Source organism: Taeniopygia guttata, chromosome 1, assembly GCF_048771995.1.
Source record: "Taeniopygia guttata chromosome 1, bTaeGut7.mat, whole genome shotgun sequence".
In the NCBI taxonomy this organism is placed as follows: Eukaryota; Metazoa; Chordata; class Aves; order Passeriformes; family Estrildidae; genus Taeniopygia; species Taeniopygia guttata.
The window spans coordinates 25,685,233-25,711,009 of record NC_133024.1 but is presented as its reverse complement, the minus strand read 5'-3'; the positions used below and the strand labels follow the sequence as shown (position 1 = coordinate 25,711,009).

The window sequence follows — 25,777 nt, the reverse complement described above, 5'->3', positions numbered from 1 at the left end:
AGAGACATCTCTGTGTGTTTACTGTGTGGTGGAACCACATGCTGCTCCTGAGCCCCTGTACCTGCAGTGATTACAGTGTGCCCTCTGCTGTCTTGCTATCTGCAAGTAATCTAGAGTTTCTGAGAATTACAGAAGCTCAGTCTCTGCCCAGAAGCAAAATCAGCTGTGACCCCCCCCCTGCCCTTGTATCGCCTCAGCTGAGGGAGCTGCAGCATTTCTTGGCAGACAAGAAAAAGTCAGAATTGCTTTGAGGGAAATGTCTGATCTTTGCTCTGACCAAGCAGTGTAAGCAAGTTGGTTTTAATTTTGTTTACCTTACCATTGCAGTATAATGTATGCAAGAAAAGAATGAATGAGGCATGACCCCCAAAGTGGAGAGATAATCAGCTAGGTGAAGAAGTATACCATTATTTTCAGATAAATTGGCCAGGTTTTCCTGCTGTTGCTGTATATGTGCTCAAAAGAGCAAATGCATTTTACCAACCTTGTGACTGATCAGAGCAGGAGAACAGGAGCAGAGGGTGGCTGTGTGCAGCTGAATGCCTATTTATTCACTATGAAAGAAGGAAATGCAACTGGAAGAGTTTGTAGAAAAGGATTAATGTAGTTATGCATTTTCAGTCAGCATTTTACATTATTTTTAGGTTTGTAGTGAGTTTACACTATTAATGTGTATTAATACTTATTATTTTTATTATTATTACATAATAATATTTGTATTAATAAAAATTATATCATTACCATAATTCCTAATTTATAGCCATAGACTAAATTCAGACTAATTCCTGATGTCAAGTAGAGTGTCATGCCAGAGTGATCAGACTATCTATGGCCAAGATCTGTTCAGGTGCAGGAGATTTCTCAGAGCAGTCAACAGCTCCATTTCAGACCACTGATCTCCCATATATGGAGATCCCTATAGATGTCAAGGAACCCCATGTCTGAGGACGTGAGAAGGGGTGTGGGTAAGTTTAGGGAGGATAAACACTTACAGGTTCCTGATACAAGGATGTGTCATTGTAACAGGTGCCCAGGGAGCTGGTGGAGACACCATCTGCAGAGATCTTCAAGATTTGGTGAGACAGAGGCACAGCCAACCACATGAGTGTTGGCCATAGCCCTGCTTCAGGTAGGAGGCTGAACCACACAGCCACCAAGATCCCCTCCCCCTCTGGCCAGCATTTCTGTGATTCTGCAGGACTGCTCAAACCCACATATAGTCCTAGCCTGGCAGAGGTACTTAGCTCATAACCCCTTCTCTTTGATAGTCAGTTCAACTCTGCAAACAGCTGCCAAGGAAACAGTTTCTCTCCATCTTTCACCATCTAACCAGGTGCTCTGAGCTTGTATGGTGTTGGTGAGACATGCATCTAGGCTTAGGATGGCAAAAAGGAGACACCAGGAATTATGCAACACATCTGTTGAAATCTTGGGGCTTGCAAGTGAGAAAAAGTCAAACTCATCAAGACAGATGAAACGAGGTCTGGTTCCAGAAGGTAGGGGTCATGAGCTCTGATCATGGAAGCCAGGCCTGCCTAATGTGTTTTGCTTCCCAGAACATCCTACATCCTGATAAAAAGCAGAATACAGCCATTGGGAATACAATACTGCCACTCAGACCTCCCTTGTCCTAGGGCAGTCCTTGCTTGTGAAGCAGCAGAATTCTTTCACATTAGGATGCTAACAGAGGAGTCCTGGCAAATTTTCCTGCAGCAATGTAAGCTGTGGTCGTGACTACCTTTTTGACATTTGCTGTAGCTTTATTTCACTGTCTAGAGCTGAGTTGGAGGGAAGGGGACATGTAGGGAACCTAATTTTGTTTCTCATGGTTCTCATCAAGTGCCACCTTAACTTTCTTGCAAACATGAAACAAGGAATTGGAGATTTTCCTTCTCAAGGTAGATGAGATCATGATGGTTGGAGGAACTTCAGCAGAAGTCTCCAAAGGCCAGAATGGCAAAGTTATGTGAGGATGCAGAAAGGGGCTTTGTGGGTTCTTCAGATGGGTCCTTCCAGCTTGGTGACCTCCTCTGCAGCTGAGCTCAATGGAAAAAGGAATCTGCAGAGCAGAGCCTGATGCCATTCCAGTAGCTGGTTTCTGTTTACAGGAAGGAAGCTGCTTGGCTCTGTGCAGTAAGTAGGTGGCCCAGCTCCATACATCTCAGACCCCCAGCACAGGATGGTATTGTGGGAGGGGTGGGGGGAAGAAGAATCCAAACAGAATGCCACCCTGGAGTTTCCCCTCCCTTCCTCCAACCCTGTTTGGTAGTTTTCTATAGCAGGGGCAATTTGATTCCCAGACAGAAGCAGCTCACAAAATATGGGTAAGTCTCAGGGGGGCAACACAAAGGCCCTTTGTAGTGTATGCTGTGGAGTTAATCATCAGTCACTGTTGTCTACCACCAGTCTCTATAGTCAATTCCACACAATGTGATTATACCTCATCAAAGTTAATTTACCAAGCTGTTTAAATGCCTGTACAGTACAGTGAGCCTCCTCCCACCACTAGCATCTCTTTCAGCTGCTCCCCTGCTGAGGATGCTTCAGTCTGGGTGGTCCCAACAACACCCTAAAGCATTTTTCAGTCTTGTCAGCAGCCTGGAATAGGGTCCTTTCTTCTGAACTTTTGGCTTCATTTCCTAGCCCCAGTTACAGGAGTCCTGTGGAAAATGATTTGAAGGACAAGAGGCAGCTCTGATAATGGAAAACGTCTGTGAGGGATTGGAACATTGGCTTGTAATCCTTGGACAAAACTGCCTCATTCAGAAAAAGGGAAGGGGGGGGGGGAGGGAAAGCATGCAGAACAAAGATCTTATTTCACTTCACGTGATGTTTTCTCTGGAATGCCTCACTGACAGACAGGCCCAGATTTTCCAGGGACCATGGCTTTTATTTAAGCTCAGACAAGGCCATAAATGGCTGTGAGAAGTATGTAAACTCACAGTTTATGTTAATTTGTAATTTCCAGGCTCCACACTAACTCAAAGCCATGTCATTCCCAGGTTTGCATTTCCTGGGGAGTGGGATGATGGAAAAGGTCTCTAAAAACCCTGCCCCAGAGCATCTGGACAGATGTTATGTGATGTTACACACAGATATGCATGGGCACAGAGTTACAAAGCACAGCTCCATCCAGACCTGCCTGTGTCAGCTGGCCATTAAGTTTCTCCCACCAAATTGGGATAGGTACCCACAGGAGCCAAAAGTGCTAAGCCAGTCATTTTGTTTGGAGCAGATGACCTCATATCTCGCTATAGGAAGATAGAGGCAAACTTGTAAAAGATACTGGAGATCTGGGTTCAGTTGACAGGTTTTATTTAGCATTTTGGTCCCAGTGCCATGTTAAACAGCTGTACCTCTTGCTGTGGGAAGTCATGGATATAGACATTTTAAAAGAGTCAGAAGTTCAGATCGAGTGAGCACACTCCTTTTCTAAAGGTAGGATTGTGCTACTGTTAAAGTCAATGAACTTGTGAGTGTTGGATATCCAGATGGGATTTGGGAAGATGTCACACTTCCACCATGAATTTATCCTCTCCCTCAGTCTTTCAGAGCCAGGCAGGCCCCTCCAAATCTGTGCCATTTAGCCAGTACCTGTTCCTCTTTCCAAGCCCTCTGATGGTGCTTTCATCCTTTCTTTTTTGCTTATGGCCTGCTTTGCTCATCTCCTCCACTCTGTTGTTCTGCCATAAAGGTCTGTCACCTCCTTCACCTTGCTTTCCAACAGAGTTCAGTGATCACTGCAGTGCTGCACTGGTCCAGAAGAGCATGTCATTTGAGCTTGCCCATCCAGCTTTCCCAGTTTCCATTCTCCTGGGACTCATTCAGTTTGTAATCACAACTTCTTACCCACTTTCCCTCCTATCACTAACATTTCCAATTCAAAATCTTTCTCTCACACAGGTTGAAAGCAGTGACCTTTTCCTTTGGATTGGCTTTGTTTACAGCTATTTATCCTCTTCTTACACGTTTAAAGGTCTGGCATAATCCTGACCCACTGGGTCAGCTTGGCTGAAGCAATTAACATCCATGTTCAACAATGGATGTCTAAGGTCAGATGCTTTCTCTATACTTACCACCTAATTCAACAACCGTATTTTCAGGTGCTCAGCAACTGCACTTGCCAGCCCCTGTAGAGGGGCTGAGGGTGCTTAGCATCTCCTAGGGAATGATAGCTCTGGTTAAAGGCAGACATTGCTCCTCTGTATGAAGGAAAACTAAAACCCCTTGGTTTCCATTGTCTAGCCCAAGGCTGGGAGGGGAATATATGATTTCATAGCATTGCTAAGCAATGACAAGAGCTAATCTCTAGGGTGAGCTGTGTTTACTGACATGTTGCCCATTTTTTTGCTTAGAAGCATAATTTCTCATTTTATAAGAGTCCCTGAACTTGTGTTTATGTTTTAGGTCAGCTGTCCAAACTTACATGGACAACTCCCAAGCTTTCTCATATATACACCACTGGAACAAACGTCCTGAATCTGTGTACAGAACATCACAGCAGTCTGTACTTTTAAAAGTCTGTGTCGACCTTTCCTTCAGGTCTCACAGACCCCTGGTGACTCACAGAGCTGCTGCTCCACACCCAGTCCCCACTGACCCAGCCTCGACTCACATAGTTCAAATGCATTTTGGGCAGAAAATTCCTGAACGCCTTCTAGCAAGTATCCCAGGCTCTGCCTCGGGCTGGGACAGATAGCTATGTGTGTGTGATCATGTTCTATGCTAGTAGGTTGCACATCCTTAGAGGATGAGAATAGCAAAATTATTCAGAGTGGCTGGAAGAACCCGAGAACCCCTGTCTTCTAGACCATAGAAGTGACTGGCACAGCTCATGAGGTTTTTGTATATGTATAATGTCAGGGTAAGGAGAAAGTAGCTACAAGACCTGAGTTTGAGATGTACTCTTGTGGAAGGATGAATTATGAGAGAATAGATATAGTGCTGAAGGAAATCTCGCCCCTGAGGAGCTGCAGCTGTACTAATTACCAAAGAGTAGGAAAAGCCCTGCCCTTAATAGGGCACAGCTGTGTCCAATAAGGATGGTCCAATAAGGATGGATGCTATAGAGTTACAAAAGAGTGGGTTAGCTGGTCGAGGGGAGAGTTGGAGTCTGTTGGCTGTGCTGCTGTGAGGAGTAAGGGTTGGGTGGTTGTGCTAGGGACAGTGAGGGTTTGTTTGTACTCCTAGGGATAGAAAGGGTTAGGTGGTCATGATAGGGACAGGAAGAAGTCGGCCAGCTGTGCAGAAGAAAAGGAGAAAATTAGTCAGAATTGAAAGAAGCTGCCCTTGGGAACTCACAGAGAAAAGGTATGAAAGTTTTACAGTAAAATAAGAAACTGGCAATGACAGTCAGTTTCCATCCCCTGTTGATTGGTGCAAAGCACCAATGCCAACAATTGGTGGCCCGTATGGGGATGAATCCTGATGTACTCTGACAGTCCTGTAGCATTGCTGAGAGACAGGATCTGCTGTTGTGGCAATTGTTTGAATGGATTGGTGACGTCTTGGGATGCACTCAATTTCTATTGCACAGCAGTGGACAGATTATGCAGGTTAGGAGGCAACCTTAGAGCTGCTCAGTGGAGTGTCACCTCAGTGGTCTCTTAGGTCCCATACCTTGTAGCTGGATTGTGTGGTATTGAGGCACACAAAAGCCTCTACACAAACTCTTCCCACACCTCAGTAGGCTCATTAGCTCTGTGTCCTTGCCCTTCCCAAGAAGGAGCTGGCTGCACACACGCCAGCACCTCCTGTGGCGTTCATATTAATCCTGGAAATGCCCAATGGCTCTTCCAGCACTTGGTGCTTTGACTTGGTAGCCAGGATTTGTAGATCCCACGGCCAAGCCACAGGTGATGAGCTTTGGCTGCTAGAGAGAGGGAGAGCCTGCTTCTTTACAGCAGGATGGCAGGTGCTAGCACACCTCCTGGAATTTTTTCTGGCTAGATCATTCAAATGTTAGGCTTGCCCCTGCATGACAGCAGCGATTGAGAGGTGAGACAAGTGAGTGACACATGGAACACTTGTGTTTTCTTGTGATATAATTGATAGATTATTACAGCCTGTGCCTGAGCTCAATAAATCCTGGGTTGATTTCTTGCTATATTCATGAGCACAAACCCCCTACTGTTTCAGCTAATGGAGGAAGTGCTCTTAATTGTGTGAATCAGGATTTGCTGATAGCAGATAACTGCTCACTCTGCAGCAGTAGTATGTTGGGAATAGGGTGCCTGGGTTATTGTATGGAATATGGCAGGGCTGAGTACGTCTTTGTAGCTCAATGATGCAGAAAGATAAAGTAACTGAAAATTTCATCCAGCCACAGAAGAGACCTGGGTTTGACTCTGTGGTCTGACAGAAATGACCTTAGCAACTCCTCTGTGAAAGCATCTGCAAAATGAGGGAGATAATGGAGAAGGAAGTGGAAGGCAGTGATGTTTATTTCCTCACTTTCAAATAGTAGTACTATATGTAACAGTTTGCGCTGTGAAGTGCATGTGACGTTGGCAGGTGTGGAGTCAAGCTGGGACTCTACCCTGCAGTGTTTTTTCATGGCAGTGTGTACCTGCATCCTGCTTTGTGATGTAGAGTTACACATGAGGAAATCCATATTATGAATTGGACAGCCCACTCAGCTGCCTATACAATGGACAACTCAACTTGCCTTGATACTTGTCCTAAGACTTAATTTGCTAGGCTTCTGCAATTGCCTGTTGTATTATCAAACTCTCTCTGAGGGGCTTTTGGGGTCAGACCCAAATCCAACAACTGAGGCAGTAGCAAATAGGCTAGGACCCCACAAAAAATAACGGTGGGTACAGATATCTTGCTAGTGACTGCCTCATTTGAATGAAATAAGGGGTTTGCTCATCTAAGTGATAAGCCACATCTCCTCTGCACCCGGTTAGATGTGCCAGGCAGTCTCTATGAGCCAATCTCTGTGACTGGTTATCATTTACATGATGGTGGAAGCACACATCTGGCAGCTGGGATAGCTCTTACTTCTTGTCAGGCTGAGGGGCAGCCTTGTAGATGATATTGGACTGCCTGAGAACACTGTTTCCTTCATGCCAGCTGTTGCTCCAGATGCATGAGACCTGTTCTTTGTACATACAGGCCTGTAAGAATTACTGTGATTCTTTATCTCCAGATCACAGCTAGTGAACTTGGCAGTTCTGAGCTGTTTGGCCATGGACAAGCACCATTCTAGGGAGCACTTTCAGGGAATTGTATCAAACTGCTCTTGGATAGATAGGACTTCTTTTGTGAAAGTGATTTTAGTTTAAAGGTTGTGCCAAACTTAAAGAACCAAACAAGTTCATTGAATAATTCAGGTTGGAAGAGACTTCAATCTACCCTCCTGCTCTGAACAGGGTCTCTTCTCTGGGCTGAACAAGACTTGTGCCCTCAGCCTCTTTACAAAGGGGCATGAGCAGAGTCAAAAGCAAGAGTATTTAATTTATCTGTGCTGCATTCTGACCTGGCAGCAGTGCAGTGAACTGGCACGAGCAACATGCTGAGACAGAAGCATGCCACACTACTGAGGACAGATTGACTGTTTCCACACTGAGGCTTTGAGACTGATTTTTCTTTCTTACGCCAGGACTTGGATCCGCATGTACTGTGACCATCAAGTTAGCCTCAGCCAGGCTGTGGCAAAAGCAGAGTAGATATGGTTACGCTGTCTGGACATGGATGCAGCTCTGTGTGCTCTCAGAGTGGGCATGGCTTACCTGGGTTATTGCATCTGGGTGCTGGGGCTGGATGAATTCTGTGAGGAGATGCTGCCTTTGGGAGCTTGTCTGAAATTAGAAAAGCTCACCTTGAAAAAAGAGATACCAAGGATAAAGTTTAAGGGCCAGGTTGTCAAAGTATTTAGGCATTTTTATTGCTCTAGCTAATGGAATATCCAAAAGCCTATCAAATGCATTAACCATTGGAGAATGCATTTTATACCAACCACGCAGCCTGCTAGTGCCAGACCTGTGTGCCCTTTGGTCAGCAATGTTCCCAGTACAACCTGCAAAATAAAGACATCTACTAGGGGAGAAAAAGAGGGGAAGGTATAGCACTTTATTGCATCAGGTCTGAAATAGAGCTTTAAGGCATAATGATTAGTACAAATACTGTAGCTGGAGCAGGAGCAAGAAACAAGGAAGCCACAATGAGAAAGAAAATTACAAGAGCAAGGGAATGAAGCAAAAAACAAAGCCAGAAATAGAAAAAAAAAAAAAAATCTGCCTTTAACAAAGTGCAGTCTTCAAAGTAACCAAACTCCAGAAAAGTAGTTACAGACTTGAGTCAGCACTGCCGGGTCAGGGGGACACCTGGAGAAAGCTGCTGTGAGCCTGAGTGAGGTGTCCATGTGATCCATGTGTTACAGCTCTGGGGACCCTCATGCTGGCCTTGTAGTCATCATAGAGTTCATTTGGGTCTGATGCCCACATCTTTGAGGGTGTAATCCTGCTCCAGGCTTTCCCCTCATGTCTTATAGTCTTGGCCTATGTCTGCTGGGAAAACCCAGGCATCCCTTGGTCCTTCCTCAGGTGCTGGCAGTCTGGTCCATGAGGAGTCACTGCTCACATAGCTCAAGACAACACAGATGTCTCCAGTGCCACACAAGCTGAGCCTTCTCAGCTACAGCTTTAACAGGTTTACTACTCAAAAATAATTCCCTGCTTCTTAATTCTACCAAATAATGTTGCTGCAAATGTCCTGCTCTTCAATGGGACAGATTGTTGTCCTGTCACACAGGCAACTATTGTCCTGTCATGAAGGCCACTTGCCAAGTAACTCGGTTTCTTGAAATGTAACCTAAAACACAGTGCAGGCAGGGCAATCACTGACTTCATCACAGCAGTGTGAGCACAACCCCATCCCTTAGGGCAGATGTTTCGTATGGCAGGGGAAATGGGGAAATATGAAGAATGTGGGTGGTGGATAGGAGTGAGGTAATGTGGAGAGGGTGATATCATGGTACAGCCACAAGGGTTGGGTGAACGCTTAAGAAGTAATTTTTGGCTTGTTTAGCCTCATTACCCTGGGAAATGAGGGTTACAGTATCATTTTGGGTGTATGTGCGTGCACATGATGTAATAAGGGAGAGTCTGAGCCTCCAGAGTAACCCTCATGAGGCACCAGAAATCCAGGGGAGTGATCTTGACAGTGCCCCAAGAACCGAAGAAGCTTCTGTTGAAGCCTGCATTTTATTAAACACAGGAGAATGTATCCACCCATGAGATGTACACTTGCATGTGTCCAGGCTTCCCTTGATCTGCTTCTCAGGCAACAACTTGTTACTGAATTTCAGTTGTGCAGCCAGTTGGGGGATAAGTATGTATCTCAAAATTTGCAATCCCATATGTGTAACAAAATGTTTGTTTAGAAATACCAGTGACTGGAAAGTAAGCATCAGCAGAAATGAAATACTGGTATATGTAATAGAACAACAACATCTCTGTAGAGCAATGATTCCCAATTTCTTTGGCCCACCAGAGCATTGCAGCCTTCAAAATTTCAGGCAAAGATCGTTCAGTCTTATAATGAAGCTTTTAGCTGAAAGCATTTTTATGATATTTTGGTTGTGCAGCCAGAAATGATGAATTACCTTACCCATTATGGCCACAGCTTGAAAACACAACTGTAAATGCATTTGCTTTCCCCTTATTCTAGTGCCTCTGATTCAAGCTGCGTGTTTTGGGTCCATCATGAAAGAGCAAAGAGTCCCATCAGATTTGTCATGCATTCAGGTTGTACAGACTGTTCCTTTGCAGTTTACGGTTTTAAATGGTGAAAGTTTGGGGGGAAAGTGAAAAGTTTGTTGGATATCATGTATTTGGTTATAAAATGTGTGCCTTTGTGCACAGCAATAAGGCTCTGGTGTCTGCACTGAGATTTTGTCTTGTGCTCACCCTTTCTGATGCTTGTATGAGAGGTGCTTTTTGGTTTTTACCTCTACCCATTTCCACATGATAGAAACAAACTTGAAGAAATATATTTTCATGTACCTGAATGTCAATGCAGAACGGGAGATTAAATCCTTTAGTTTCTGTTCCATATTTAGGCCTTTGAGTACACAGAAGAAAAACCCAAGCTCATGGTGACCTACATAATCCAGCAGAGTGCCTAATCACACCTACATGAGGAGGCTGCCTGTGGTATCAGTGAGGAAATGCAGGCACTGGGAGACCCCTGCTAGTGCTCTGTTCTGAAGGCTGATATGAGTCACTTTTGCTCTCTGGAAATAGAGAGCCTCCTCATGTAACACAGCTTCCACAGAGCTGAGTACCAAGGGCACAGAAATTGATTAATCTTTTAAAATGAATTTATCATTTGCTATTTGTTTTTTTTCTTATCATGGCACTCACTTCAGGGTGACTCAGGGTGATCTGCAAACTAGAGGCGAGCTGATTTCAGCCATAACTATGCATGTGCTGTATCATGAGGCAGGGCAACCAGTGGCTCCAAAACAAAGAGGTATATCATGAAAGGTGAGTTTAAAAGAACCAACACCAAGCAATGAAAATCATATTGCTCAGCATCAGCAGTGAAATAATTAGACATCTCTTCAGGATGGATTTATAGACTAGTACCATTCACAGGCAGAAGCAGAACATGCTGGAGAGGATGCTTTATAAATGCAAAATTAGTAACAGTAGTCCTAAAAACAAAACTGAGTAAGGAAGCAGAACCTAAGGAAGCACAGAAAAATGGCACAGCTGCCATTAACAGACCAGATGTGGGCTGATCTAGGGTAACTCTTCGCAGAGTTTTCTCCTTGCAGCAGGATGCTGGAATACTCTTTGGTCTTTGTGAATGAGGGTGCACATGCCAGCATCTCCCTTGGTGCCTGCCTGCATTGAGGGCACAGAATAAAACAGGAAAAGAAGACAGCTTATAGGCATGCTTGGTCAGAGTGACATGGTATTTTAAAGCCAGGGGTGTCATTTTTGGTTACAACAAACCTCAAAACTCGAGAAAATGCCTTTGACAACTGGTGTCAGTATTGCTTGCTGTGAGAGAGGTTTCTGAATGTGCCCAAGGCAATGGGTCTCTTTGCATTGTCACATCCTCTCTTCTAGCTACTGGAGACTACTGAAATTCAGAGATAAAGAGCTGAAACAAGAGGATCACAGGTATTTATACACAAATGAGCACCACCAGGCATTTCAGGTGGGATTTTGAGCCCCTGTGCCTGGCATGAAGCCCTGGCTGCCTGTTTTGCTCAGATTATATCTAAACCCTTATTTTTGAACCTGCCTGCATCCCGACACGAGTGACACCTGTAGCTGTGGTCAGGACTTCAGTGGCTTCAGGGCTGGAGCGTGGGGGGACAGTGGGTTGAGTCACTGAGTGAGTCCCGCCTGTGGAAAAGCCACCTCGTGCCTCAGTTTCCCCATTTTTGTGACAATGCGGGGGGCGGCTGCGACCCCCCGGCGGGATGCTCTTGACCCGGCTGGCGGGCATCCGCGCCCCGGCACGGCTGTCGCCAGTCCTGCCGCACCCCCACCGGGGCAGGGCTCGGGGAGCCTCCCCGGACCCGTGTTCTGCCCTCGGGGTTGTGAAGCCGGGCGTTGTGGGGCGGTAACCGAGTCCCCTGGACGCCCCTCAGCCTCCTGCTGCCTTCAAAGGCCGCCGAGGGGCCGGCGGCGGGAGGGACGGGGGCACCGCCGAGGGGCGGCGGGGAGCGGGCGGGGGCCGGGGAGGAGTCGGCCCCGGGGCGGGGGTCGGGCCGGGCCGGGGGTGGAGCCGCGGGCTGGCGGGTCGGGGCGAGGGGGAGCCCTCCCCTTCCCTTCACGAGCGAGCTGGAGCCGGGGAAGGCGCCTCCGCAACTCCTCCTGCCCCGCCGGTGCCGCCTGCAGCATGGTGAGAGGGGTCGCCGGGCGGGAAGTTCGGCGGCGGCGGCGGCCGCCCCGCCGGCCCCGGCCCGGCCCGCGCTCACCGCCTCCCCGCTCCCTCTCTTGCAGATCTGGAAAACTCTCCCGCTGCTCTGCGCCCTGCTGGCCGCCGCCCGCCTGCGAGCCGAGGTAGGCGCGGGGCCCCGGCGGCGGGACGGGGAATGGGACGGGACGGGGTGGGGACAGCGGGGGCGCCGCGGCGCCCGCGGGGGAGCAGCCGGGACCGGGGAAAGTGGCAGCCGGGGCGGAGAGGGAAGTTGCGGGGCCGATGGGCGCCTCGGTGGGGCGAGGGGCTGTGTCCGCGCCGGGGCCGGACCTCTGCATCCCGCCACCGGGATGGGCTCCCCGGGGCAGCCCCCTTACCTCCCTCCCTCCTTTTCTCCATCCCTCCCTCCGCTCTCCCGCGCGCTCTTTCCCTCGCTCTTTTCTTCCTTTCTTTCATTGCAATGACATTGAAAACCTTTGAAGACCCCAGCTGCAACCCCCCCAGCTCTGTTGACAGAAAACAAACGCTGCCTGCATTCCCGGTTGCGACGGCCTCTCTAAAAAGTGAAGTCAGAAACAAAATATTTGATAATTACGGCAGGGGAAATGTGGAAGTGATTTGAGGAAAATGAACTCAAGCTGGGCTGGGAAGGGAGGCCGAGCCTGCCTTCGGAGGAAAGCGGTTCCACTCGGGGGGCAGCTCGTCCTCCCTCCGTGCATTTTTCCTCTCTGCATATTTCTCCCAGATGGTGAGACCCACCCTAGAGCATCGCAGTTTGGCTCCACGAAAAAAAAAAAAAAAAAAGGCATAAACACGTCTGGTTCCCTCTTTTTCTGCCTCCCACACGTGAACTGTGCTGCCCGGGTTATGGTAAAGAATTGGATTTAGGATGGAGCCCATCGCTGTTGCTCTCTGTCCCTGAGCAAAGCTCTGTGTGAACTCCCTGCAACGGCCAGGAGGAGATGTGAGACAGGAGGAGCAGATGTGAGACAGGGTGGTTGTTAGTCGACAGTGTTGGGCTCTGGTCGCTGCTGTCATGAAAACCAAGGGGAGTGGGAATGAGCTGTAGTATGGACCAGCATTTCACATCTGCCTGTACATGATAATATTGTAATACACATTCTTCCCAAAGTGTGACATACTTATGTAGTGAGTGTTTCCATGCATCCTCTCCAACGCTGTCCTGAATAAGCTAAATCATGTTTATTCATTTTCTTAGGAACCCTAAATAAATCTTAATCAGTTCTGGTCAATATGCACCAACACCTCTGTAGGAAGGAGGTGCACAGCATAAGAAACAGCTAAATAATAACAGCTAAATAATGATGACACTGGTCTGAGTAAAGTCTTCTGGGATCAGTAACCCAGAGAAACAGCCAAAATATGTTTGGCCCTGCACTTGTGATTTCATTGGTGTCACTAACATTGTCGAAGTGCTAAATCCTGCTTTTTGCCTAATGTTCTCTAATTTGTAGTACCTGGATAGCTTCCCAGATGTAAGTACTGTCATGTCTCTGTGTCTCACCTGCAAACTGAAAGTAAGAAAAAATGTACAGCCATCATGTTCAAAACTTGGTTTTAAAGGCCAGTTCATGCTTGAGTGACTAAATGAATTATTATGACTGCCTTCAGAGATAATGGTCCAAGTGACAAACCAGTGAATGTTTTGGTTTGATTCCAGTCTAAGTTCAGCAAAACTTGAGACTGATGACTGCGGTCTGAGTCTGGTTTCAGGGAAAATGGACACTTCAGGCAACTTTTTTTTTGGAGTTCAGTTTGATTCCTGTTTGCTAGTGGCTGCCAAGCAGTGAATATCAGTTCAGTCATGGGTAGCATCCCACCCTCTGGCATATTTAGACCTTCTCATTTTCTAGAGAGTGGGATGTGCTTGAAGGTGAGCTGCTTGTAATTCAGAGACAGGTTTGATGGTTGCCCACTTCTAAATGTTTCCTGTTACTACTCTACTGCATCACTGGCATTCAGTAAGGTTAATGTGGCATTTTCCTGTGTGGTTTTCCCTTTCCAGATTTTGGAAGCGATAACCCTCTCTGTGCCTTCTGTTTCTGCCGCAGCTTGCACTTTGTCCCTTTCAGTACATTCAGAATATTAACACTGAGCCTTAAGCTTCTAATCCTTTTGTTAGCAAAACTGTGTTGTACTGGGGTTCTTGTACAACATTCATTTTTACAACATTATTAGGTGCATAATTAGAGTCCTTAAAGAAAGAAAGAAATTGCTTCAGTAAATGTTCCTGGCATAACTTCATGCAGACTGGAAAATCTGAGGCATGCCAGAACTTTGGAGCTTTTCTTGGCCTGGTTCAGCAATAGTCACAAGAGCAATAGACGGTGAACTGTACTCCTCGGATGGAGGCCAGCCACCAGCTTCAGACAGCCCCTTTTATCTCTCTCTTCCTGGGTCAGACTCAATGAGGTGGCTGTTCATTTGTATTAACAGGGATGCTACAGATGTGAAGTTACTCATATTCTCAGCTGGGGCTCCCAAAGCATATGGAGTGATTTTTGGGAAGCATCCATCCTGAAAGAGGAAAAGGGAGAGGCTTGAAATGTCTGTTAAATGTATTAAAAGTCCATCAGTTGTTCACATCCTGCTGGAGTAAGTTACCTAGTTAACACTGGAGAGGAGTCCAGGTGGTATTTGATTCTGCACATTGAGGTCTGAAGACTGGTGTGTGGGACCACTTCCATACCAGCATCATTGTGTGTTCCATCAGGTTATTTTCTTCACAATAAGAGTGACAAGTTTTCTTGTTTTCATTTTCACTTAAAACTCATTCAGAATCTTTGAGAAATCTTTTCACCATAAATTTTAGATGTTAGCAAGGAGGTTTATGCCAGTGTGAGTATATTGGTGTGAGCTGTGGATACGAGTCCTTTCTTGAATCCAGCCTTGCCAAGAGGAGAGGTCACTGACCTGGCCTGCCTTCTGCTCCTTGCAAGTTTTCTGGCTATTCAGAATAATCTCTGGGGCCTGTAGCTGTTCTTCTGAAATAACCTTAACCCATTTCTGGCCAAATGAGCCAGTCTTTGGAAAGAATTATGTGTAAATCGTTTGATCTGACTTGTCTCATTTTGGCTAAAAAGTGCAAGCAGAGGAAGGCCAGAGTCTCTTTTCTTGTGAGATGTACAGACAGATCTGAGGCACTATAACCCCTGAGCAGCACAGTGATGACAAATATCTGGAGGCAGATTCACAACCTTTTCTAAAAGCATGGTGTTTGCAGTGTCTACATCTGCTGTAACTTTGGGATGATTTTTTTTCACCTGACCTCTGTTTCCCTCTATGTCATTTTTCTATAAGAAGAGCTGAAAATGGATGTTAAGGGGGAGAGAAACAGCAGCGGTTTCTGTTTGCTTAACTCGCCTAAGTGCTTCCTCTTGATCTGACTCTGCTGCTTTTTCTTGTAAGGAAAGCAACTCTTCACCCTTTCCAAGACTTGTGCCCTTTGCCAGCAGAGTTCTTGTGTGCACTAGGGGATTTGGAGCTGGGAATTCAGATGGTCTTCACAGGACTTGGTGTACTTCCTTCCACTGGGCTGTTCACACAGTCTGGCCAGCATCAGGAGCTTGCCTTGGTCAAGCTTTTCCCATGTTTTTGCAATGGACAAAACCTAAAAAACTGATGTATTAATAAATGAAACAGATTAAATTTAAATTGAGATTCCTATGTAATTGCATAGCTGTATTTGGCTCTGAAGCCATCATTTTAAGAAGCTTGCCTTTTGAAATTAAATGACAGAGACTTTATGAATAGTTCAGCCCTGCTTTCACTGATAATTTAGCCAGGACAATGGACAGAAAAGGCAGCATGGTGCCAATGATGTGGGTAACTGAGGCTGTTTTCAACATGCACTGGCTTTGTACAATACAACCCAGCAGTACCACATTCATAAAATAATTTAATAAAAGTGACTTCCCAGGTCTAGTCTAGCAATCACATCTTCAGTGGAAGGAAAGATTGCATCCATTTTTTCTCCTTGAGCTGGTTTTGGAATGCTAGGTGTCTTCCTTCTTAAAATCCTTCCCTTGAGTGCCAGACCAGGTGTTGCTGGAGTTGTATCTTAAGACAATAAGCACCTTTTAAATGGGGAGGCAGGGAAGAAGTGATTCTTCCCTGGGAACACAGCAAAGGCTCATCAGTGCAAAACCTATTTTTTAAGGTGCCTGCTGTGCCACCAGGCAGCTGCTGTGCTGCAGATGTCCCAGGAGTTGGAGTCTGGGAGATGGACCAAGCAGTTCTGTCTGAGGCACCTCACTGTGCTGAAGTCACTGGCCAAATGCCCCGTATAGGCGTGTTGAAACAACCTCCCTGGTGTTCTGAAGGGGCTGTAACCTCTGAGCAGCAGCATGTGTGGCACTGCAACAGACACGATGTCATGTAGCACTTACATGTGCGTGGCACCCAAATGTTGCTCCTCAGATGGAGCTGCTGTCAGAGCCGTGCTGCTCTGTGCAAACGCGCCAGTGGCCGAGTGAATGACTTTATCTGCCAGAGTGCAAATTCCTTGCCGGTAATTAACAGGGGGCTGCTGCTGGGGGCTGCTGAGGAGGCAGCTCTGCTCCCAGCACAGGAGGAAGGGACTGGCTGAGTCTCCTGTTGCATTTTCCAGCTGCTGTTGTTGGTACAGCTGCTTACCCATCGGGAGGCTTCAGGACATCTTTGATCTTTCTTGCGTGGTGTTACATGAGCTGGGGAGTGTTTCTCTTTGTACAGAAGAGAGTTTGTCATGAATCTCGGCCAGATGTCTCTTCCCAGACTGATGAGACTCCCATTAACCAGGCTGTGTTTCCGCCACATGTCCTGTGAGCTAGATGAGATTGGTTCTCAGAAATGCTTTGTTTACCTGGGTTGCATCAATCTTTGCAGGGAGGTTGGCTTCTGCTCTACTGTGATAGCAATGCTAATCTGTGAATAACCAGCATTTCCTTGGAGAGATTTATCTCTCACAGTGTTGTCTCTGAGTTTAGCAAGCAAAAAGAGCAGCCTGCTGTTGTGCTGTGAAGCATACTTCCTTCTACAGCTGCATCTGGGTGGTAGACAAGCAGTTATACACATCTGGACTTTACCAGGGTTTGTAGGTTTTGCCACAACTGTGTATACAGGTAGGTGTGAGCTGGTTAGAGCAGGGGTGTATTTGCTCTCAGCTGTGGGGTTCTGATTGCAAATCCTCCGCAGTAAATAAGCAAATGGCAGAACAAGTCTAGAGGTGTCAATGCTCCAGTAAAGCAGAGATAACTGTAGCACAAGCAGCAACTGTGTGGCATTTTCTTGCTACTTTTTCTCAAATGTGCTTCCGTACTGATCTGGGCTGAAGAGAACAGGCAGCAGTAATGAGTGGCTATCCCTTCTCTGTCTTGCAAACTAGCTGCCCAGAAGTGAAGTTCATATAAGCTGCTGTGAAATTTTGCTACTGTGCTGTAATATTGTCACTCATTACAGTGTACCTTTGGGTTTTGGCGTGGGCCCTGTGGTTGCTTGGGGCAGTGGCTTAGATGAAGGCTGCCTGTAAGAGTTGATGAAAAGCAAATTCATACTCTAGTCTGCAAATGTGAAATTACTTGTTGATGTCTGCACCTTGTTTGCAGTGAATCAGGAGGCCTATAAGCTAGAAACAAATTGGAGGCTCCTCTTGGACAAATACCTTGGAAAGAGCAAAGGATTTGGGGTGGATGACTGGAGAGGAGTTTAGTATCTTGTTAACTTCAGCTGGAAGTGAATCCCATATTTCCACTGTTTGACAGCTAAACAGTGTTTTCCTTGGCTGTACCCTCTCAACTGCTATCCCAGAGCTGGACCTCTAACCACTTTCTGAGAATACCTTAATGCTGTGTAATGGACCTCATAGAACCCAGCTTTTCTCATTCCTTCTCCTTAGTCCTTCCCTTTTGCATTGCAAAGAGCAGCAAAGCAGTTTGAAGGAACAATGGAGAGAAACAGATAAAAACACCAAGACAGAGCCACTGCGTTTCATTTGCAGGAAGAGAAGATTTGCACACCCTATGCTCCAAGCATAGAAGGGCTGTTTGGACAGCTATTTGTTATCCACTGCTGGTTGTCCCTAGCCAGTGCATGTTCCTTCTGATCCCATCTTTGTTCCTTGCTTAGAGTCCTGAGACAGGATCAAGAGACCTTGGGAATATGAATACTGGTAGAACTTCCAGTGCTTAATCAGCTTCTTCCCAACAATGAACAAGAGACTGTGATTTGAAGATTGTTTTATAGCCATAAACAAATTCTTTAGTTTTGCATCTGTGAGGAGACCTGGAGAGGTTGTGGAAAGACTTGCTGTGGAGGTACTCATGGCAGTAGTATGACTCAAACCTGAAAAGGTCTTAAGTCTTACAAGTCATGGGAGGGGAGCAGAGGATATTAAAGTCTTTGATAAGAAGGGAAGCAAGAGTGGGGTGACAGGAGTGGGCTGGCAAAGTTACCTGCCTCTGATGGAGAGATATACTGGTGAACCTTGTCCTAATGAAGGACCCCAGAGCCTGGATGTACTTCCTGCCATCAGAAATGCTATCCTTGCCTGCCTTTTCCTTGTCACCCTGCTGCAATGGGTGAGATACTTTGGGGCTTGAGTGTCAGAGAGTCAGAACAAGGAATTTCCATCCATCCACCAGGATGGGCTTTGGCAGGCACTGGCCAGCTGATAAGTTTGCCTCTAGTGCTGTGTTGTCCAGGGATGGTTTTGACAGCAGAACCTGTTGCTGTTTTCCTGACAATGGATCTGGAGGACTGTTTGGGGAAGGTGCCCCTCCATGCTAGAGCAGCCCCTGCCATTTGAGCACTGGTAATTTTAGCCCGAAGCCAAGAGCTTTCCTTCTGCATGATGTAACTCCTTGCATATGTACTTCTTGCTGCTCTGGGACTTTCTTTCCCCTCCTGGTTTTGGCCGTATTTTCATGTTTATGTTCAAGGAAGCTTAAGTATGAGGGATTGGAATTGTTGTCTCGTTTCCTATATGTAGGAGGAAGCGATTTCATTGGGGAATTTTTGCAATGTCTGGATCATTTAGTTGTCTGGGTGAGTAGAATTCCTCGGGGATAACTGTAAAGGTTGTGACCGAGCTCTGGTCTGCAGTTCATGCATTCAGACCCAGAGCTCTGGAAAATTAAGGTGGCAAGGGACCAAGCATTCATGTGGGAGGCATCGCCTTCAGCTTGGCAGAAAAGCTGTGGTGTTCTTGTGTGAGGACAGCATGTTTGCTCCATGATGCAAGCTCCGGGGTATTCCAGTCCTAAGACAATGGATGCCACATGAGTAGTATCAGCCTAATCTTCAGGCAGTTCTCTCCCTCTCCAATTGCCCTCTGGATGGATCATGGAGAAGTCAGGTTGCAGCAGAGACTCAGTTTTTCACAAAGCTCTTTTTCTGTCATCCCCAGGACTGGGGCTTGGACCCCTTTGTAGAAGATTGTGTGTAAGGGTAAGGAAGACCAGGTTAAGAAGGGAGTACTTTTTTATTCTTTACTTGCTCGGAAAAACAGACTGTTTTTTCTACAGGGTATCACTGCATGCCCTGGGATTAGTAGGTGCTTGTACAAACCATAGCCATTAGTGTCTTATCAAATCCAGTTTTACACATCCCTGATAAGTGATGCCCCCCCCCCCCTTCCTGTTCTCTGAAAAATGATACTATGCTCTGGAGTATCTCAGAGTTAGTAAGTATATCTTCACAGTCCTCTTCTGTGAGCAAGTAGACCATGGTCCTAATTGCACCCCCGTGTTCATTGATAATCAGTGCCTCCCCCATGTCATTGTACATTATACACATTGTACATTATCTCCACCTTGCTGTATATGCAGCCAGTTTATGGGCCCCCTCAGCTCAGTGCTTAGCACACCTCTTTTTATCTCCCTGTAGTTCCCTTCTTTCTGTCAATGCAGGAAAAGGAAAAAGACTTGTATGTGATCTGATTCTCTGTTACCTTTGAACCTTGTCAAACAACTTTTAAACTAAAAAGCCAATTTCAGTCATGTTTAGTGAAGAGTGTTAATTTCCTTCAGGATACAGTGTTGCTCTAAGTTTTGTAAAAGTAGGTGCGGTGCTGCAGTACTTACTGCCTTACCAGAGGGAACAGCTTGAGTGTGAGATCAGCTTCTGCTGCAGGCCAGAGAAGCAATTTATGAGTATTCCCCAGCGATCGTAGTTCATATCTTCATAGCCACTAAATGCCATCAGCCTCAGGACAGGAATCTGCGGGAAGCAGTTTGTAGAGCAACTTATTGTTGCTCAACTTTGAACTTGGTGCTTTGTCTTTCCCTTTGGTGCTCAGAGCTGTGTGCAGTCCCCGAGGAGGGTGTCATGGAGGAAACTGAGCCTAAGCATAGCTAATCAAGGGGCACAAAAAGTGGTTTGTTACACCTCATGTGCATCCACACCCACGCGCACAGAGCCACTGTGCCCGGTCCTGTTACTTGCTGGTAACTCCTGCAATCCAGACCTGGGATGGGACAATGGAGGATGTAGCAAAATTTGCAGTCAATGTGGATTATTTGTGGATTTCCTGTCTTGCTGAGTGAGTGTTAAATCTCACTGTGGTATGTGAAAAGCTTGAACTCACACAGTGCCAGCACCGTGCCTGGGCTGCTCCTGGCTGTGTACACGTGAAAGAGATGGAAGAACAGCTGGATGTCAACTCCTCCTCACAAATCACTGCCAAGCTCCTCTGCAGTGCAGCAGCACACATCCAGATGCTGGGGTGAGTTAGGCCATCCTGGCTGCAGATGCAAGGTCAACAGTAAAACAGCATTAAACAGAGACAACTATTTGAGGTTTGGGTGTTTTGGTTTTGTTTCAGGTTAATATTTATTTGCTATGGGGTTTTGGCAGGGTGGAGGGACTACAGCAGATTGAGCATCTGTGGTTCAAACACTTTAAGAGCCTGTGAGCATCAAGAAAATGCAAACAGACTGTTTGTAGACCAATTGTCCTCACTCTTAGCATGATGCCATGATTTGTATGTAGGCTTTGGGCAAGGCATCCTATTCCTCTAAGATGTGGTGCTCACATCTGTAAAACAAGAAAAATGATGGTGCTGTGCCTCATAGCAGAGTTTATAAGGCTGAATGCATTCCTGTTAAGAAAATTTTAAAAGCTCTCATGTAGAAGGTGCAGCAGGCATTGCTGAGGATCATTTTCCTTGCCAGCAACGATAGCAATAGTAAGAAAAATGGAGACAAAATGTAGACCAGGGCGTGATACAGCAATTTCTTGCCAGCCAGTAAAGATGTGCAAAAAGGGCTTAATATTGGCCACCTTCAAGTTGTGAGCCAATGGCTCACAGATGCAAAAGAGGTGGTTGAATGCTTTGATGAAGCCAAAGAGAGAAAGAAGCAGGTCATAAAGTGGGAGAACTGGGGTGTCTCAGAGGGGATTGCACTTCTGGGGTACATTTGCTTTCACAGGAAAGCAGTAGCACTTCTTCATCCTCTGGTATCTCAGAGGAAAAAAACTAGAGCTCTGCTGTAAGGGGAGCACTTGACATTATGGCAGTGTAGATTTCCCAGTGTTCTGGTTCACCAGAGAACCTTACATGGGGCATAGTCCCTTGCTTTCCCTGACAGGTCTGCCAGAGGTTGACAAGGGAGAGAAGATGGGTTAGTGATTTCCATTGGTTGTCATGGAAACTAATGGAAATTACTTTTTTTTTGTCTGTCTGTCATATATGAAGATTTTGTTAAAACAACTCTGAAGCATTTTTTATTTTTCTCTCTTTTGTTTTTAACGCTTTAGTTGCTGACTTCTGCTCTTCAAAAGTATTTTGTTGGCAGAATTTTCCCAGGGAAGTTTGTATATAGTTTTTGCATGCTATAAAGTTTGTATTGGTGATGAGCATCTGAACTAGCATCTGAAGCTGCTGGTCAGTTCTGCGTGCTGAGCTGCTTTCCACTCTAACAGCTTCTGCAAGGTACCCATGTGACCATTTTCTCACTAAAAGGCTTAAAAGTAAGATGGCAGGTAGCCTGAGTGTTCTGTTTCCCATGTAAATGGTAAGCAGATGATTAGCTACTCTGAAAAAACACAAGCTGGGTGAAAGGGGGATGATAATGCCAATTTATCAGCCAGTCAGTTGTCAGGCTTGCTGACATAGTGATGGTAAAGAGCTTAGAGAATTTCGGATTAGAGGTGTGGGTGTAGCACAATGTATTATTATTACTATTTCATGTAAACATCAGAATGCCTTGTTGCTAAAAATGTTGCTCCATTGACACTAAAAGGGGCAATTTTCCCCATAGATTGGTAGATGGTGAGACCAGAAGGAGCTATTGTGCTTTAGTTCCGCCCTCTTGCACAATACAGCCCATATATCTATTTTTTTTATTCATTCCATTTGCTCTGGACTCTACAATGTGTCTTAAAAACATGTAATCTTGATTAAGTAATTACTACAAATGGAAAATACCACTGTGTTTGGTATGTTGCTGCAGTGGTTAATTACCCACATGCTGTTACACCTAATTTCTGGCTTGCATTTGTCTAGTCTTGATCTACAGATGTTGAATCTTCTGTTTAATTCACTAAACAGAAGCAGCCTTTAGTCCAGTGTGTCTCTTCCCCACTGCTGTAACTGTGGTCTGCACAAGGACTGCTCCCAGTCTTGTCTTTGGCAAACTGAGCAGTCTGAGCTCCTCAAGCCATTCCCTGGCAAGGTGAGTTTGCTAATCTCTTGCTCAGTACAGGGTCTCCATGCAGTGCATCCCCTTTGCCAGTGTGTTAGTGCTCCCTCACTTTGTGATGACAAGGGCACCTCCATGTGCTCGTTACTGGGAATCCATAAGTACTGGGCAATCTAAATTGTGAAAAGAAGAAAGGCAAAACCACTATGAGCCCTAATTTACTACTAGGGAGTTTATACACATTAACACACACACCATCAGGAAGCACAGCTGGTGAAGTTTTCTTAATGGGGGTGCTCCCTTAGTATACAAATGTGCTGTTGTTACCAGGTAAAGCCTTGGGTTTGAATTTCCTAAAATACATGCTTAAGTTAAAGGCCAATATTTGGAGTCTTTCTGACCCTCTTGACTTCACAGGTGAGATTTGACTGGTCTGGGGGCCAGGAGGTGTGCTCAGCACAGCTTGTGTCCTCTAGAAGGCAAGCAGCCAAACTGCAACACCTCTGCCAGCTGGAGCCTGTCCTCAGGCAGCCTCAGCTGAAGCTTGCTGGGGCTCCTGTGCTCCCCAGCCAGTGCCCTGAGCACGATCTCCCCTTGTCTTTAACAACTTTTGTCTTTAAGTAGGGATGTTGGACTTTTTTCTCCTCTGAAAGAAAGTGGAAAGCTGGCTGTGTTTCTTGGCCTCAGGTCCCTTCCAGTTCACATCTTGGAAAGACTAAAGGGCGAGGTTGAAGGTTTGTGCTTTCATAGCTTTGAGCCATCTTCCTGCACAGCAGCCTTTACTGGGCAGCAGAGGCATTCAGATAAAGAAAGCTCATGCACTTTATCTGTGGGCAAGCTAGTTGGAAGTCTTTTTTTGTCAGTGATGATAGCTGAAAGGAGATAGTTCCCTTTCCTGAGGTGATGCTTTCACCCTGTGCTCTGCTGCAGGCTTTAAACTAACTTTTAATAAAAGTCTGGCAAGATGGCAACAAAGCCATGTTTCTCAGGGCTGTGATTTTTAGGCTTGTAGCCACACTTCCTTCAGACATGCATCTAAAGAAGTGGTTACAGAGCCTATGAGCTGCCCTGAATAAAGGTGAGCATCTTCTGTGTTGCTTTGTCTTTGTGCTCCCTCTTCTTTTTTTCTCTGCCCTTAGGCAGCTGAAAACTGAACTCTGTCCCAGAGTAACTCTAGATTTTGGGGATGAGGGTGAACATAGTTTTTAATTTTTTATCTTTACAGGCATGAAAGAAAACATTGGAAAATGGAGCATAGGGAGTGCAAAAGAGGTGCCCTCCCTCTCTGCCCCATCACATTCCCTACAGCCCCTGTGACAGAAGCCCTTTGCTGGCTGCTCTGTCTTTTGGATACAGGAGAGAGCCTTAATGCTTTTTCATAGAAGCTGTCGTCTGTCCCCATGGTTCCTCTCACATAAAACCTCTCCTTCAGAGCCTCCAGCAGCATACAGGTGAGAGGGGATTTCCACCTCCCCATAGGACATTTGTCCATGGCCCCCTGCTGGAACAGGGAGCTTGTAAGTGTTCATTTATTGCAGAGGCAAATTCCAGAGGACACTAGGTGATGTACTCAAGGACACAAGGTACCATGACATAAGGGTGGATGCAGAAGCATTCATCAGCTTAATTCCATGTGAGAAGGGCTTTGTGTCCTTGCTCATACTCGTGCAGTGAACGGCAGGAAAGTGTCATGGAACACCTGCAGTTGTTGGTAGAAGGTGAGGATGGGCTTACCTATCTTGTTAGATTTCCTACAGCCTATGCATTAGTACAGGTAGTGTCTAGTGTAGCTCTGTTTAGCAAAGCAAGTGGGGCAATCCAGTACATGAGATTTATGTCTACAATACACAATTATATGTACTTTTAAGGGTTTTTTCTAAGTATTTGGTGATTTCCTGGCATGGACTTGCAAGGCTTCCCACAGACTTCCCATGTGGTATTGGATTAGTGCTGAGGACAGATAATGTATCTAACATTCATGGAGAACAGGGGAGTTAGTCTCCTAAATGATGATAGTGGTCTGAGCCTACTTCAAGGTGGGTGTTTTGGTAGAATTTTCCTCATCCTGTGTCAGTATGTAAGATTCTTAAAGAGCTTTCTACCCCATGTCTACATTTAGGTGATAATGCAGTGCAGTTCATGCCTGCTTTCAGGAAGCAGCTATCTCATACAGTAGTGAAGAGTGTGAATACAGCTTTCTCAGCTTTCATACCTAGGCCTGTTTGTTTAGCCAGCAGGTGTTCACACAGTTAAGTACCAGGAGTCCCAGATTAGCCTCTGTCCCATGCAGCAGCATTATGTGTTCCTAAGAGGTTGTTGAAAGCATTAGGATGTCTTGGGGAGGAGTGCCCATATTTGCATCATTATTTTTTATAGGATTTAGCTGTTAAAAGCCAGGCACACTGCATACTGCTGGCTGGAGTCCCAGTGTTATTATAACCTGATCTCTGCAGATGAATAGTTTCTGACAGGGAAGTGGGGAGGGGAAGAATTAAAATGTCTTAGCTCAGATGAAGACACAAAACTCAGATAGGATGAAGAAATATGGTGAAGTCCATGTATGGAGTATGCGGAGGTGTAAAGCAGGTGTTTCACAAACTATTGCTTGCTGTGTTTGATGACATATGAGAAGGTGAAGGAACAAGATTTAATGGAACATTGATGTGACTGGAAGAACAGCATCCCTTATAGCAGGGCTATGCTGGCATCCTGGCATTTTGGAGGCTATAAGGCTCATGAAAGTCAATTTTGTTTTGCTGTAACAAAGGACTTGGAGGATTAGGCTTAGACAGCTGAAGTGCAGTGTGGCCGTGGCTGCCTGCAGCAGCCTTTGGCTGAGATTGCCACCACACAGCAGAGATGACTGAACAGGTCGTGGAGCATGTCCTGAAGTGCTTATGGCACAGTGCACTGGTAACTGAATGTGGGGCAGCTTTACCATGGGTGATGAAGCAGAGAGCTGCAACACCTCGGCAGGAACTACTCCACAACCAGTTGGGACACCTGTGCTGTAGAGCATGTATTCATTGCTAAAGGGAAGAAGGAAGCAGCTGCAAACAGTGCCCCCTTAGAGACTTGATTTTCATCCACGCCCTGGACTTAATGTTGCTGACTGAAACTTTAAAGGCTTCTTGTATAAAGGTTCACTGCTGGGACTAGACTGTGTTTGTGTATGTGTTTCACAGTGTCAGGGCTGCCAGGGGCAAGAGCAAGTAAGACATGCCTGGGTAAGGGTTGTGGTTCACCCAGTA

The 25,777-nt window shown here is 46.0% G+C and overlaps 1 protein-coding gene across 1 annotated transcript in view; it reads left to right on the top strand.

The window, feature by feature from the left end:
• Nucleotides 1-11,742: 11,742 nt before the first annotated feature.
• The window catches only part of FSTL1 (follistatin like 1), a 52,362-nt gene continuing 38,327 nt past the window's right edge, over nucleotides 11,743-25,777 (top strand). Inside the window, exons 1-2 of the mRNA XM_030266301.4 lie at nucleotides 11,743-11,868; nucleotides 11,970-12,029. Of these exons, the coding sequence (XP_030122161.2) occupies nucleotides 11,866-11,868; nucleotides 11,970-12,029 (63 nt within the window). The 5' untranslated portion in view covers nucleotides 11,743-11,865. The remainder of the gene's footprint in view (nucleotides 11,869-11,969; nucleotides 12,030-25,777) is intronic.